Source organism: Desmodus rotundus, chromosome 9, assembly GCF_022682495.2.
Source record: "Desmodus rotundus isolate HL8 chromosome 9, HLdesRot8A.1, whole genome shotgun sequence".
In the NCBI taxonomy this organism is placed as follows: Eukaryota; Metazoa; Chordata; class Mammalia; order Chiroptera; family Phyllostomidae; genus Desmodus; species Desmodus rotundus.
Genome location: NC_071395.1, coordinates 39,668,558 through 39,684,793, shown reverse-complemented (window position 1 = coordinate 39,684,793; position 16,236 = coordinate 39,668,558). Strand labels below are relative to the sequence as shown.

Sequence of the window (16,236 nt, the reverse complement as noted above, 5' to 3'; positions counted from 1 at the left end):
GGGTAGCCACTCACCCGAGCCTGACGTTGGCATAGAGCTCCCGCGCTGTCCGGGCCTCACGCTTCCGCACGATCTCTGCATCATACCAGAACCCCCGATCCTTCGGGTTGTCAGGGTTGTAGTTGACCATGACCTCCTGGCCCACCTCCAGCTCCTGCCACTTGAGGATGTGTCGGGCACGGGCACGGACGTCCCGTGAGCTCATCTGGACCACACCATTCTCTGGGTAGCTGGGAGAAAAACCCCACACTCAGACCCCTATGTATGATCAGACCACTTTCCCTCCTCGGAGACAAGAAGGCCACACACAACACAGGTGTGGGTTATTGTCATCACAGCAAGTCGAGTCCCCTCCGTTAAGAGTGTTATTCGCTGGTGTCAAAAATACACAGGCACAGAAGACAGGTTTCAGTTACAGAAGATGTTACAGGTTGATCTGTGTCCTCCCAAAAAAGCATGCTGGACGCCTAACCCTTGGCACCTAGGAATGGGACCTTATTTGGAAATAGCGTCTTTGCAGATGTAATTAAGTTACAATGAGGTCACACTGCTTTAATCCATTATACCTGGTGCCCTGGTAAGAGGAAAAGAGTCACAGACACAGAAAATGGCACATATGGGCAGAGACAAGAGACCAACATGGCCACAAGCCAAGGACTGCTGGCCACATCCAGAAGCTGTAGGAGGCAAGGAAGGACTCTCCCCTACGGGTTTCAGAAAGCCATCCCCCGGCTGACACCTTGATTTTGGCCCCCAGAACCGTCAGTGAATGAACTGTCATTATAAGCCACCCAGGCTGTGGTACTTTGCTACCACAGCCCTAGGAAACTGATACAGAAAAAAACTGGGGGAGGGAAAAAAAACCTTTTTCCACATTGCACGTATTAAAAATGATTTTCACAGGGGGACGTGCATTATCTCATTTCTGTAAACACAATATATTGGACATTAGGATACAACAGGAAGTCATTATGCGGGGTATGCAGGAATATTCCAGCAGCCTCATAACAGGCATAAAATAATTGGGTTGAAAGAAACTTATCAGAAACAAAGTAAAAAAACTTCAACTGTGTGGGGAGAACCCCAAAACTATTATGTGTAGCTCTATCGCCCAGTGCTCATTATTTTCGCCAGTACACCACCAAGAACAAAGGTTGCCAAACTTTTCCTGTAAAGAGCCAGACAGCAAATATTTTTGGCCTTGGGAGGTAGAAGGTCTCTATCATGAATACCCGGCTGTGCTGCTATCACCAAGAAAGCAGTCACCACAATAGCAGACAAATGGCCTTTGATGTGCCTCAGTAAAGCTCCATTTACAAAAACAGGCCTCAGGCCAGAGTTAGCCCTCAGGCCTTCGTTTGCATCCCCTCACAAAGAGAATGGGAATCTTGTGTCCACTGTGATTCATTATTTAATTACTTTAACAATCTTTACAGAGATAAGCTTAGAAGGAGTCAGAAACTGGGTGGGGTAGGCAATAGGGACCCCACAGGTGAACGCTCCCCGTGCCGCCTAGAATGGGAGATTCCTGCGGCAAGCATGCTTGCCCTCTGCTATGGACCACATTGTATCCCCCTCCGGTTCACATAGTGAAGCCCTAACCCTCAATGTGACTATATTTGGAGATGGGGACTTGAGGGAGATAATTAAAGTTAAATGAGGTTATGCGCTTCAATCTCTAATCTGGTGGGGTTGGTTCCTTGTAAGAGGAGGGGACACCAGAGCGCTCTCTTTCCGTGTGAGGTCAAAGTGAGAGAACAGCCAAGAAGGCAGTCCTCACCAGGGAGCAACCCCGTTAACACGTTGATCTTGGACTTCCAACTCCCAGAACTGTGAGAAAATCAGTGTCTGCTGTTTAAGCTGCCCAGCACCTGGCATGTTGTTACGGCAGCCTGAGCCCTCGAAGGCAACAGCCTCTGCGTTCAGAGACAAGAGTCCCCTGCGTCCAGCACAGGGCCTGTCACACACAGTAAGTGCTCAGTAAATACTCATGCATTCCAGAGAGGGCGAGAGACGAGTATATAAGACGGTTTCACACGGTACCAGTGACATGTGGTATGAATAAAATAAAATAGGAAATGGGTGAGGGGGGGCTTCTGACTAGAAGATCAGAGCAGAATTCTCCAAGGAGACCTGAGCAGGGGTCGGCCGAGCTTTGGGTCCCCATGACGCTAGTCCCCCCGGGCATGGCCTCCTGTGTGGTTTGGAGGCATGAGGGTGGAGGCCTCGAACCCTGACCACCATCCCCAAGGCTGTACCAAACTCCAAGTTCTATACAGAGCCAACGCCGCAGGCCCACCTGCCTGTAATGACACTCACTCGTCGTATTTCACGTGATAAATGACGTCTTCTTCTAACGTGGAACAGGAGGTGGAACTGCAGGGCTCGTCCTGGGACGGTGCCTTCCTCGTCACCCTGACAACCTGAGCCTCGAACCAAGCTCCCATGTTTGTGTCCCGGGCATCGACGTACTCATTGACCTGTGAGGAAAAAGGAAATTCCCTCATCCAACCCAGGAAAGGAAATCTGATCAGCAACACTGACAAAGGCCTGGTCTGGTTCTTGGCACTGGATGTTCAGGCCTGGGGTACAGACCCAAATGCCTGCAACAGGTTTCTCAGCTGCAGCACTGTGGACATTTGGGTCACTCTCTGTGAGGGGTGGGTCCTGGGCACTGTGAGGTGTTGAGCAGCTTCCCTGGCCCTATCCACTTGATGTCAGCAGCACCCCCCAGGCGTGACAGTCATAGATTTCCCCAGTGTCTCTGGAAGCAAGATCGGCACAGGGAGGTCATAACTGCTCATTTCTCAAGAGATGCTGGGAATCCAGATCATTATGTAAAATTTCATGCTCTTAGAGGGTGGCAGTGAACCAGAAATTTTACAGCCACTGCAAAGGCCACAGAGAAGACACCTACGGGCCCAGACCCAGGGTTCTGCTTCAGGGAACAGAAAGAAATCTGGAGAAGCATATGTTTCTGCCAAAGGAACTTCAGCAGGTTTTCATGGCAGGACTTGGGGTGCCCAGCCATAGGGGGATGGGAGCTGGCCAGCCCTCATGGGCTTACGGCTGGGTGGTGGGGAAGACAAAGACAACAGAGGGGCACGGGCAGTGCTCCTGGGGGTGCCGAGACCGGCCAGGCAGGGTGCACCCCCGACCCCAAAGCTTCTGCAGGAGACTCACCTTGTAGAGGCCCAGCTCCGTCTCATCCCACACGTCCTCATCCGCTAAGCCTGTCTTCCCGTCCGCCTCCACAGCCACCTCGCCACTATTCGAGGACTTGTCCGACTCGCTCTGGCCCAGGCAGCAGCCGGAATCCGTGTCAGAAAGCTCAGAGTCTCTCTCCTTGCTGCTGCTGGGGGGGAGCACAAGGCTCTGCCGGACCAGGAGCTGAATGGTGTCGTTCAGGCGAACGTCGTAGTCAAAGAGGGTGTGGCCATCCTCCATCTGCAGAGATAGCGAAACAGAGGTCACCCACCTACCAGACATTTAGTATGTCTGCTGGGTGACAGGCAGCGGGAACACACCCTGAGCAGAGGACCAAACCTGCCTTTAGGTTATGGGACAACAGAACCTGTCCCTTCCTGGGCAAGCACACTGATACCCTTTCCCCAGGGTCCCCGGATCCTCTCAAATGAGGAGTCCTGGTGTCATATGGTGCATGCCCCCAGGAGCATACAGCATGACCTCACCCACTTAAAGTAGGCATTGCTGTTCAATATTCTGCTCTATATGTATAGCGACTTGCAGCCATCACCACAGTACATTATAGGACATTTTCATCACCTCCAGAGGAAACCCTGCACCTTTCAGCTATCACTGCCCTGTTCTCCATCTTCCTCCCCCAGCCCCTGGCAACCATTAATGCATTTCTTGTCTCCATGGTGGAAGACAACCCAAGTGTCCATGGATAAACGCAAGGTGGCCCATCCACACACTGGATTATTACTTGGCCATGAAAAGGAGTGAAGCTCTGACACTCACAACATGGATGGACCTTGAACACATGGTGCTCAGTGAGAGGAGCCAGACTCAAAAGGACACACAGTGTGTGGTTCCACGTATGTGACATGTCCAGTACAGGCACATCCATGGAGACAAGAAATGCATTAATGGTTGCCAGGGGCTGGGGGAGGAAGATGGAGAACAGGGCAGTGATAGCTGAAAGGTGCAGGGTTTCCTCTGGAGGTGATGAAAATGTCCTATAATGTACTGTGGTGATGGCTGCAAGTCGCTATACATACAGAGCAGAATATTGAACAGCAATGCATACTTTAAATGGGTGAGTTATATGGTATGAGTCTAATCTCAATAAAGATTAAAAAAAAAAAAGCGGAAAGAAAACCATTTGAAAAGGGTACATGATTCCAGCTATAGACGGTGCCCAACTTACGATGGCTCTACTTAATGATTTTTCACTTTTTCAATGGTGCAAAAGCAATATGCATTCAGCAACAACCGGACTCCAAATTCTGAATTTGGATCTTGTCCCGGGCTGGCGATAGGCAGCCTGGTACTCTCCCGTGGTGCTGGGCAGCGGCAGCGAGAGGCGTTTGCCCAACCAGAGGTTAATGTAAGTTCTGTTCGGGGTGGGCTGGGCTAAGCTGTGGGTAGGTGTATTAAATACATTCTTTAAAAGATTTTATTTATTTTTAGAGAGGGAGAGAAACACTGATGTGTGAGAGGAACATCCGTCAGTTGTCTCTCGCATGCCCCCAACCGGGGACGTGGCCCTCAATCCAGGCATGTGCGCTGGCTGTGAATCGAACAAGCGACCTTTTGGTTTGCAGGCAATGCCTAACCCACTGAGTCTCAACGGTCAGGGCCAAATACATTTTTGACTGACGGTATTTTCAACTCACGATGAGTTTACCAGGATGTAACCCATCGTAGGTTGAGGAGCATCTGTATATGACATTCTGGAAAAGGCAAAACTACGAAGACGGTGAAAGGACCAGTGGCTGCCAGGAGCGAGAGGGAAGGAGAATAAACAGGTATGGCACAGAGGATTTTTAGGGCAGTGAAACTACTCCGTGTGATACTGTGAAGGTGGATACACATTATCGTACACTTGTACAAGTCCATGGAATTTAGGGTTCACCAAGAGTGAACCCTAATGTAATGTAACCTATGTACTCTGGGTAATTATGGTATGTTGATATAGATTCATCAATTGTAATAAATGCACCATTCTGTGCCCGATGTTGGTATGGGGGAGACTGTGTGAGTATATGGGAAATTTCTCAACCTGCCTTTCACTTTGCTGAGAAGCTAAGATTACTCTAAAAAATAAAGTGTATTAATTTAAAGAAAGATGGAGAAGGACAAGTATCCCCATTGTAACTGTGTCAGAGGAACCAGAAGAGGGTAAGCCAGAAGGATAAACGAGACATTCATACCCTGGGGCCCAGCACCTCCATGGTTAAGCAAACCCCCCCTCATTCGGGGCTGATGGTTCTCTGTGGGGAGACCATCCTGGGCACTTGTGAGTATGGGACAGCATCCCTGGCCTCCACCCACACACAATGCCACCTCCAATGGTGACAACCACAGGGGTCCTCAGACATGGCCCAGGGTCTCCTGAGGAGAGCTGCCCCCAAGTGAGAGAACCAGTAAGCTAGAGAGACCCTCACATGTATTTAAGGGACATGGACACCAGTGTCCCTACTCAGTAAACTCACAGAAGCATTATTTGCAAGCAAAGCCATGGCTTCACAGAGAAATGCAACAAAGTAGATGCGTCTCTCACACACGTCAACAGAGAGGACGACTTTGGAGTACAGGAAACCCACCCAGCCACCCGGACAATGGGGAGGCAGCGTCAGAGCTGAGCCAGAAGGGAGCATGTGGTCAGATGTCTGTTTCACAGAGAGCGCCAGACGGAGGTTGAGTTGGAGAGAAGAGAGGCCAAGGGGGGAGACTGGGAGGCAGAAAGAAGAAAGAACGCATCGGAACGGCCCCTGGAGGTGCAGAGCGGTGTGGAAAGGAAGGGTCTCGGAGAGGCGGAGGCAGGGGAGATTCTAATTTGGGTTCAGTACCAACACCACTCCTCTCTCATGCTGCTTTTCTACTGACAACACCTCCCACCAGTTGAGCCCCTCGCTGGGCCTGACCAGCCCCTCCCCTCCACAACTGATCGGGAAGCCAGGCTGACAGAAGCCTACTGACCTGCTCAGGACCTGCCCTCCCAAGGGTGTGGACAGAGGCGCAAACAGGGCAGGACGTGGGCAGGAAAGAGGGCACTCGGGCTGGGCCGGGCTGGCATGAAGCTCCGCCTCCAGGACATAATTCACAAGCCAGTCCGGCTGTTTCCAGGTCACTCCTGGAACTTTCCAGAAGGGCCCTGCAGTCGGGAGGAAGAAGCTCGCACAACTGTTTGCTATGGTGAGGTGTATTGTGTGCCCCTCTCCCCGCAACCCGCTTCCCCACAGCTGTGCAGAAGCGTTCAGGAACCACAATGGAGAGAGGCTGAGCCCAGGCCTATCACATGCTATCATGTCTGCGCGAGGCGGCTGAACAATCTAGTTTGGGTTTGTTATCGAGATCCTGAAATTCCAACCAAGGCCAACAGCATTAATAAAAGCTATAAAAACTGAATGACAAGTGAGCTGCACCTTACATTAGAGGTTCTAATGTTAAGACTAAGCCTGAAGTTAAAATCCTTTATAGCCAAAATTTCCACTGAAAACCCTGAAGTTGCCTGTAGTAAAATATGTAGCTGTACCTAGGTATCTACAGGGGACCGGGTTCTGAACCTCCAAGGACACCCAAATCATCGGATGCTCAAGTCCCATGTATAAAATGGCATATCTGCCCGTAGCCTACAGCAGGGCAAGTGGCGCAGGGCACGCCTACGCCTACACATCCCTTCGTTCATGTGGATTCAGCGTGCCGCTCGGCACACGGCAAACTCAAGTTTGCTCTTTGGAATTTTCCTGAACATTTTTGATCTGCAGCTGGTCAAATCCGTGGACACAAAACTTACAAATATAGAGAACCGACTGACCATATGTGGTTTTGGGCAAAAAACCCGGTACTGCAGATTTGCGTCTGCAGGCAAAACTGCCTGTGAAACTTAAATTACGTCTCTCTTTTAGCCCAAGCATGCTTCCTGGGCATTTGGAACTTGAAGCCATGAGCATCGTGTAAATCGAAATAAGCACACGCACAGTTTAACAATGAAGCACCCAGTGCCTTCTAGAAATTTGTATTAAAAGCTCACCATGCCTATTGCTTCTGCCCACTTTCTGCCCCTTGTGACATTTTCTGGAGATACTTTTCAGGGTGCCGAGTGTTACCCCAAAACATGAGTGAAGCAAATAAATGCCACCGGGTTCAGCATGTGGTGGTTCTCTGGTTGGCTTAAGAGGTGGCAATTTGGGTCATAGGTGGAGGGGACATAAACCAGACTGCAGGGTCCTAACAAAGGTGGTGTGAGCCTTGTACCAGGTCGGACCCAGAGCTGGAAGAGGAAAGGGAACCTGGAGAGAGGAAGTGAGAAACCGCTCTGCCCTCTTCCAGGACATGCAGCCCTGGCCTCCCACCTTCCCAGCTCAGTCTCCAGGCCTCCACAGCAACCTGAGGTGCAGGTCAGACGAACAGAGAGACTGGAGAGAAAAAAACGCAGGGAACAGGATCCCAGACATGGCAGAGGTGACACAACTGCCCGCTCGGAAGGAGCCAGCAGAGTGAACAAAACCTCAATGACGGGCATGGAGAGGGCAAAGCGGGCATGACAAATGAACACTGCCCTTTGACCCTGCGGGGCCAAAGCTGAGGACATGCCTGGAGCAACATTTCAGTGATTTTTAAGGCCAAAACTCTTGTGAGGCCACCATTTTGTGCCATTTTCACTCCTACAGTCTCACAGGGGTAGTGAAGAGCCTCGTGATGCAGGACGATGCCCTCGTTCAGATGACTAAGGAAACAGGCACATGTGAACTCTGATTTCTTTTTTCTTTTTTAAAAGACTTTATTTATTTATTTTTAGAGAGAGGGGGAGGGAGATAAGGAGAGAAACACCAATGGATGGTTGCCTCTTACACACCCACTACTGGGGACCTGGCCCACGACCCAGACATGCGCCCTGACCGGAAATCCAACCAGCAACCCTTTGGTTCACAGGCAGCGCTCAGACTCCTGAGCCACGCCAGCCTGGGCTGATTTCTAACTTCTGACATAACGAAAAACGATGGATCCAATCCCCATCACCAGCTCTTTGGGGTCCTCAGTTGCTTTGGAGGGTGGCAAGGGGCTCTGAGACCAAACAGTCTCAGTGCCCTGGGGTCCCTGTTCTAGCACATTCCACAGCAGTGCTGTTTCTCACAGTAAAACCTGGCTGCACCAACTCGGAGGCTGGATGGAAGCACAGGGTAATTGGCACACTACAGCCTGCATGACAGCGCTGGCCTGCACCTGACTGTATAAATAAAATGTATTGACTCTTACTGAAACATGCCTCTTTGTTTACATCCTGTCTACGGCTGCTTTTGTGCTCCAGTGGCAGAGGTAAGCCGTCCCAGAGACAAAAATCTACTATCAGGCTCTTCACAGACCAGGTCTGCTACGCCCTGGTTTACAGAGCACGCCTCTCCAGGGAAAAGGGGGACCCCCCCCAAGCCACCTGAAGGACAGATCTCTGTGAGGGGACCATCCTATTTGCTGTCTGTCCCTGCCCTTCAGGAAGATAGGCAGCATTCTGTAAAGGCCAATATAGCAGGGACATTTGGCGGGTCCGTGACATAAAGGACTCTCTCAAGGCTATTCCCAGATTCCATTTCAACTGATCTTTCAGGCTGCCCTTAGCAGAGCCTTTGAGCCCAGCAGGGCCAATTAAGCTATTTTCTTAAATTACCTACAAAATCAGTAGTTCTCTACTCGGGGTGATTCTGTTCTCAGGGGACATTTGGTAAAGCTGGGGACATCTGTGGTTGTCACAACCGGGGGGTGCTCCTTGCACTGAGTGGGTTGGGGCCAGGGATGCTGCTCAACACCCCACAGTGGCCAGGTCGGCCGCCCCAGAGAATGACCCACCCTCATGTCTGAGCTGATTTATTGCACCCTTATTATAGCCAAGCATGGGGCTCATTCCTTCATATCTAGTACCTCATTGAAGTCTAGCCAGGCCACAGGTGTGGTGGGTTCACAAAATTAGCTCCATCTGAACACAGAGTTAGTGGTCAAGCCACTTGGCCAGGAAGCTTGGGAAGATTATGTAAAGCACAAAGCACTGTACCTGAGCCTGTTTGAGGCTATGCCACAAATGACAGCTATTGTTTTTTTATGGGCAGCCAAAAAACAGGTGCCAGGTGCCTCTCTCCTTGCCCCGATGGAGTCTACCCCCAAAGTCCCTTCCCCCTATGCTCCCTGTATTTCCACTAATTGAGTGACACAACCACCAACCTATTCAGCCTAAATAAGCTATCACAAAACCCTCACATAGCCTGAAGAAAGACTCAGCTGTGTTCTATTTTATGGTCTCAGTCAAGCTCACTGCAGAACTTTAACTGCTATGCCACAAAAAGAAAAAAAAAAAAAAGGTTGTGTAGACTCTCTAGAACATTCTAGAAAACCAACAGCTCTCTTGCACCCACTGGAAATTGTACTGATTTCTATCACTATTAATCCAGTCTGTTTGCAGACTTTACTTGCCTCAAGCTGCTGTTTGTGCGCCTTTGTCACCCACCCTCCTGTTCAATGTCCACACTTCGTAAGACCAGGTCAGTTCCTGGCCATGCAACCTTGGGGGAAATTGCATCAGGCTCTGAGGCCTGGCTTCCCTACCCGGAAGACAAAAACAACTACATGTTCCCTCACAAAGCTGCAAAATGGAGCACCAGGAAGGAGAATAGGCAGCACTTATAGACATTACACTTCCCAGGTACCTTCTGATAACTAGAACAGCTGCACTGTGAGACAGCAATGTTAAGAGCCCTGTTTCTCATCACCAACAGCCTTAAGATTAAAGGCACTGTGTATGTTGTTTAACGCACCTGGGTGTTGCTGTCATTATCATGCTTTGTAACTTACACAGATGTTAGGAAGACTTTTGAATGGATCAAATGTTACGTGACGAATAAAGGGAGATACGGGTTTGGTTATGTGGGATTAGACATTTGTCAGAACTCCGAATGGCCTGCTTAAGATGTGTCTTGATATATACAAATTTTACCTAAAAAACCCATGTGCCACAAAGAAATAGTGAACTGTAGTAATGACAGGCACGCTACGTGTCTAGGGGTGATGTGAACTAGTGTCTGCAGCTTACTTTGAAATGCATCCCAAAAATAAGACGAATGGTAGATGGATAGAGCAACACCAACAGCTGCACGATAAAGTGAGTACACAAAATAACACTGGTCAATTCTAGGGGTCGGGGTTTATGTGTTTGTGGTTCTTTCAAGTTTTCTGTATGTTTGAAATGTAAAAATTCAAATGCAATGTCTGGCACACAACAGGCAATCAAAAATACGTGCAAACTGGAGAGGACGCTATCCAACCTGCCTTTGCATCACACCACAAACTGTTTATTTAGCAGGCACATGCAAGAGGTCTTCAGAAACTCTATGAAAGGACTTCCGCTAAACAAATAGACTAAGTGGCAAATCAGAATCAGTTTGGATGCCACAAAAATGAGCCACCGTCGGAAGAGGCAGGAGACAGTAACCCAGCGGAGCTCCACTCACAGCCCTGCCTTTTCTCAACACTCACACAACTACAGTCAAATCTCCAAGATTTCGGGATCCACTTCCCCTCCCCAGGCAGGGAGGGTTAACTCAGATCCTTAAGACATTCAAGTCATCGTATCTCTCACAGGAAGGAGGCGGGGCAAGCCCAAGAAATTAATCATCAGGTCTCATTTCAAGTAAGCACTCAGGATCCTCCCAGCCCCCAAAAATCATGCCCAGGCGCGGAGCGTTTATTTTTCAATCTAGACACCAGATGGCGGCAGGATCCAGTTCAAAATGCGACAACAAAGTCCGGCGCACAGCCCCATTGAAGACTTTTAATCCAGTACAATCTCCACAACGCTGTCCTCACAGCCCACCCAACTCCAGGATGGTCTCAACAGACGGGACCAATACTTTGTTGTGCCATCTTCTCCCACTCGGGGAAATCTCACTCACGGGACATCCCACCGCCCCCCTGCAAAGATGACTACAAAACTGGAAACCTCCCCCAATGCCACTGAAGAAAGTGTCCCAATTTGGGCAGCCACTAAAACAAGGGTGGCCATTTTAAACGCTACACGGGGCTGAGGAGAGAGCACAAAGAAAGGAGACAGAGGAGCAAGGCCACAACCCCGCCCCCCCACCCCCTACGGAAAGAACCAGCCCCTGCTCACAAGCGGCCCCACCAAGAGCAAGCCCAAAGTGGCAGAAATTCCTGATTTGCAAGCACCATCTGCCGCCTCTGAATAAGCTGACTCAAAATTCCTAGAAAACACACCCTGTGAGGTCAAACCCTAATTGGTGCACGTGGTGGCCCACCAGTGTGTGTTTCAAAGAACCTGGTCCCTTCTGTCCCAGTGTTTGAGTAATGATTCTAGGCTCTTCCTTGAAATTCATCAGCACTCAGTCGGCACCTCCAACTTCTTTTTCTAGAAATTAGTTGAGAGGAGTTTCAAAAACAATAAAATAAAAAGGAAGTTTAAGAGCCTAAATGCTACAGACTTGAGTGCCAGCTGCCTGCCCAGCGTCTCAATCTGTGAGTCAAGCCTTTGTTCCTGGCTCAGGCATTAGAGTTTTCTGTGGAGACACGAAGCGGGACCGGATGAGGGGGGAGATTGCATGAGCTGGTGGCCGCTGAGGAGCGAAGCCTGGATGAGACAAGAACAAAGGTGCTGGGTGTCGAACAGCCTGAAGGGCGGGTTTACCTGCTTGCCCCTGTAGAAAAGCCTCTGCAGGCCTGGCTCCACGTGGAACAGCTCCTGGATCTTCTTCCTCAACAATTCCACCTTGGTCAGCCTGGATAGAGAGTCCACAGTGTGGGCCACCTTCCCGTCCATGGTGCGAACCTGGATCCACATGGTGCCTGCTGGTACTGAGAGAGCAGAGAGTGGATCCCTCAGTCAGTTCTGCCGCTGCCACCACCAGGCCATGCCATACTTGGGTCACTCTTGCTTTGTCCAGTCTGTGGACACCAGGAAACTCCCTGAATGCCTTCCCAGCTCCCTACTCGCCACAGACTGCCAGAGCTAGCCCGTGGCCTGGCAGCGTAAATTAGGGAGTTAATGCATGAATGACTAACACCAGTGTGGGGTTTAGGAGGAAGGGGAAATTAGAGGAAGGCAAACCGCATCTTGGACCACCCAGTCCAAACCACACACATCCTACTTTAGAGGAAAAAGATACCAACGTCCAGCGGAGGAAGGACACAGCCAAACGCTGAGGGATCGAGTTTTTTCATTCATTCATTCATTCATTCATTCATTCTTTCACTGAATTAATACTGACACGAGAGAGAAACCCAAAACTCCGGCGCGGGTCGGAACTTCAGAAGTCCTGGGAACTCAACTAAGTGCAATCAAAGGGGAAGAACCCCACCGGAGACACGTAAGCCCCCGACCCTCGGTGCCCGCGGCCCCCAAACACCCCCCCGCGCGCGTGCGCGACGCGGCCAGCCCCGCGGTGGCCATGGTAACCGGCCGCCCCGTTCGGGCTACCCCCGCGTGCCACACGACTCACCTCGGCCTTACAACGGTCCCGCTCGCTGGCTCTCGTTCCCCGCAGTCCGACTCAATTCCTCCAAGCCCCTCTTGTCCTCCCTCCCGCCTGCGTGGGCCACGCCAGAGAGCCCACGCCCACGCCCACCCCCACCGCCGGGACCGACCGCGGGGCCCCTCACGCCAGGTTCCGCCCCCTTCACTTGATACGCCTCGCTCACTGGCTCTGCCGCACCAAGCCGCCCCGCCCCGCTCACTCCCCATTGGCCCAGTTGTGCCCGGGGAACTAAGGGCGCGCGAAATCGGGCTCGGGCGCGACAATTGAATCGCGGGGCGCCCCGCGCGCAGGCGCGGAGGCTGACATCCTCCCCGGCGGCTCTCCCAACCCTCCCCCACCTAGCCGGCGCGACCCCCGCGGGGCTCCAGTGATGTTCCGCTCGCCCCTGCCCAAGTCCAGAATTCCGAGGGCGACTTCCCAACTCCGGCGGGGCTGGGGCAGAGCCCGAGAACACGTGCAGGGTAGTCACGGCGCGGAGCCTGCGGGCACCGGTGCTGGTCGTGCGTCTCTGGGCGCTCCGAAAAGTTTTGCAAAGTCTCAGCGTCCCGTGTCCTAGTTCCCCACTCCACCCCGACCCAGGCTGGCACCCCAATCCTCCCAGCCGCTCACTTCTCTGGCCGCCCCGACCACTCGCCTGCCTGCGCGCCTGGCCCGCCTGACGATGGTGATGGGGCCGCTTGCGTGGCCCGGACCCCGCGCGGACGTGCGTGAAACCTGGAGCGCCCAGCCTGCCAACACTGCCCGCCGCGCTGCCAGCTGCTCTAATTTATTTCCCGCGAAAACTCGGCGTTTGGGAGTTGTGGGACCGCGGGAGGCCACGCCGGGGGCGGGCGCCTGCGTGGTGATTGGCCGCCGAAGTGGCGCGAAGCAAGAAAGGGGGTGGGGGGCGCCCCCGCCTCAATCCACCCCTTCTCCCCCCAGCGGGCCACGGTCCCGCCCAACCCTGCGCGCTCTGCTGGGTGCGCCCAGCGTACAACGGGGCCCAGAGGTGGGACCTGGGTCCCCCACCATGCGTGCCCCTCAGGTGCCCTACGGGCACCCAGAGTAGAGACCCCCCAGACCCACTAGGTCGTTTCCTGCACCACCCGTCCCCCACCTCCGGCCCTGCACGCATTGACTAGTAGGGCAAGGAAGGCCGGAATCAATGTCTAAACACTGCAGGAGAATGTGGAGGGCCTTCAGACTGCCTGCGCTCCCATGACCAGCCTGGTCTCCCCCAGCCCCACTTCCTAGTGTCAGGACCCGCCATCACTCCCACTCTACCCACCCACGGGACTTGTTTGCTGGGCTTTCCCCGCCTCATTTTCCCGCCTTTTCCGGGCTGTCCAGGCGGGAAGGGCTGCCCTGCCCCCTCTGCCCTGCCTGCTCTGCTCTGGCCAGTCTTGGCGGGCACCCATGCCGGACACCTACAAAGCAGCTGGACAGGGAGCTCAGAGCTGGGGGCCCAGCAGTGGGCAAGGCTGACCCTGTGGGTAGTCTCTGGGAGAGTAAATTCTTATCTGGGGAAACAGACAAGAAATGAATAAATGAAGCAAATAATTTCAGACACTATATACAATAGCTGGATAGTGACCAGTGGCCATGTGGGGGTGGAGAGAAAGGATATTCACCTTGAGGTGCAGAGGTGGGCCTCTCTGGGAGGATGACATTTGAGCTGAGATCTGAGAGGAGAAACCAAGGACAGATGGATCCAGGAAGGGAGGGCAAGCTCAGAGGCGGGAAAAGTCTGAGAGTTGTAGGGAGAGCAGCAAGGAGGCCAATGTAGCTGGACAGACACAGCAAATGGGAGGTGGAGAGGGGTGAGGTCAGGGGGGTGTCAGATAAGACCTCACAGGCCACCAGGAGGACTTTGGTCTTTCTCTTGGGAATAGCACGTAGCATGGGAGGGCCGTGAGTAGAAAAGTGATGAATTCCCATTTATGTTTTACAGTTTTCTCTGACACTGTGGAGTCTGTTTCACCCTGGCACTGGCACTTCTTTGATTTCCCCAGTGTGGACATAATCATGCCTCCCTCGAAGGTGTCCACGTCCTAATCCCTGTGAAAAGGGCGCCTTCTGTGGCAAAAAGGGACTTTACAGATGGGATTAAATGAAAGCTCTTGAGATGGGGAGATACCCTAAATTATCTGGGCCGGCCCAGGGTCATCACAAGGGTCCTGATTAGTGAGAGAGAGGCGGATGGGCCAGAGTCAGAGAAGACGTGACAACAGAAGTAGGGGTTGGGATGATGAGACCAAGAGGCAGGGAAGATGGAAGCCTCTAGAAGCTAGAAGAGGCAAGGGACAAATTCTGCCTGATTCCTTTAGAACACAGTCCTGTCAACACCTTGGTTTTAGCCCCTTAAAACCCATTTTAGACTTCTGACCTCCAGAGCTCTAAGAGAATTCAGTTGTGTTGTGTTAAGCCACTAAATCCGTGGTAATTTTGTAACAGCAGCCATAGGAAAGTAATATACTCCAATATACAAAATCCAGATGCTGCTCACTTTCTCCAACTGCAGGACTCTGTCTCTACTGCCAAATGTATTTCTGAGCACCCAGCCATCAGCCACATGTAGACCACATCACAGGTATGAGCAAGTATTAAGCAGGCCAACTGGGGCCTGTGAAGCAAATAACCCCTTCCAAATGGAGAACACCTGCAGCAGGAACCTGGCCTCTTCCTGCTCAGAATGTGTCATCTGCTTTGCTTGCTGTTGCAAAAACTCAGCATGGCCCGAAAGAGTAATACATTCTTCATGTACATTTGGTGCAGGGCACCGCCCAGGCTCCTTGGATATCTGAAGGTAAGTGACACAGAAAGAGGTGTCTGGCTCTCCCTGCGGACAAGCCCACAAGGACTGTGATGCAGGGCCCCGTTTCTCTAGTCATGTAAGACAGTCAGAGGAGTTGCTCGGGTTCGTTAACAAACATGAATAAGAGACTATGCTAAGCATCTCTGAAAGACGCTTACAAAACCTTTAGGGAGACAAGATGTTGGTGTCCACAAAAGACATCATATAAATTCAGAACAAGACACAGCAAAGACGATGAAGGAGGCCTGCCAGAACTGGAGAATGGACCCTTCCTAGTGCCTCTTCTGTTTCAGTGTCTCTCTCCCGCTTAGGCACCAGCCCTCGAGCCAATCAGGCACCAGGAATAACCAGTAGGTTGTAAAGGATCTCGGTTTCCCTTTGGCAAAATGATATGCTCTTGAAAGTCAGTAAGACCTTCAACAAACTTTTATTGACTTCCCCCCCCTTGTCTGAATCAGGTCCTAGGTCCAGCAGACATTGGTGGACACAAAGCTTCCTGGGACAAAGTCCCTATCTGAGGCCACTTCCCATCCAGTGGAGGAGAACCAGGCAGAAGGAGGAATGTCAGCTGTGCAGGATGACTCTTCATGGCGGGGTCCATGCGAGGTGGACCACACAGTGCTCTGAGGGTCTTCATCCAGTTCACATTCGATTTCATGTCCTGGCCACGTCTTTAATTTTTTTTCTAACACAGAACCATTAAAATGAAAATGATTGTGT

General features: G+C 51.8%; 1 protein-coding gene across 4 annotated transcripts in view; it reads right to left on the bottom strand.

Moving 5' to 3' along the window:
- The window catches only part of UHRF1 (ubiquitin like with PHD and ring finger domains 1), a 40,524-nt gene that overhangs the window by 22,154 nt on the left and 2,134 nt on the right, over positions 1 to 16,236 (bottom strand). The window contains exons 1-5 of one of the 4 annotated variants that reach the window (XM_045202284.2): positions 13,332 to 13,499; positions 11,876 to 12,042; positions 3,184 to 3,447; positions 2,320 to 2,480; positions 15 to 230 (exon numbers count right to left, since the gene is read on the bottom strand). In XM_045202284.2, coding sequence (XP_045058219.1) covers positions 15 to 230; positions 2,320 to 2,480; positions 3,184 to 3,447; positions 11,876 to 12,028 — 794 coding nt within the window. In that variant the 5' untranslated portion in view covers positions 12,029 to 12,042; positions 13,332 to 13,499. Of the gene's footprint in view, positions 1 to 14; positions 231 to 2,319; positions 2,481 to 3,183; positions 3,448 to 11,875; positions 12,043 to 12,686; positions 12,833 to 13,331; positions 13,500 to 16,236 lie in introns of those variants that run through there. The other 3 variants (XM_045202282.2, XM_045202283.2, XM_024568620.3) reach the window with 3 other exon arrangements.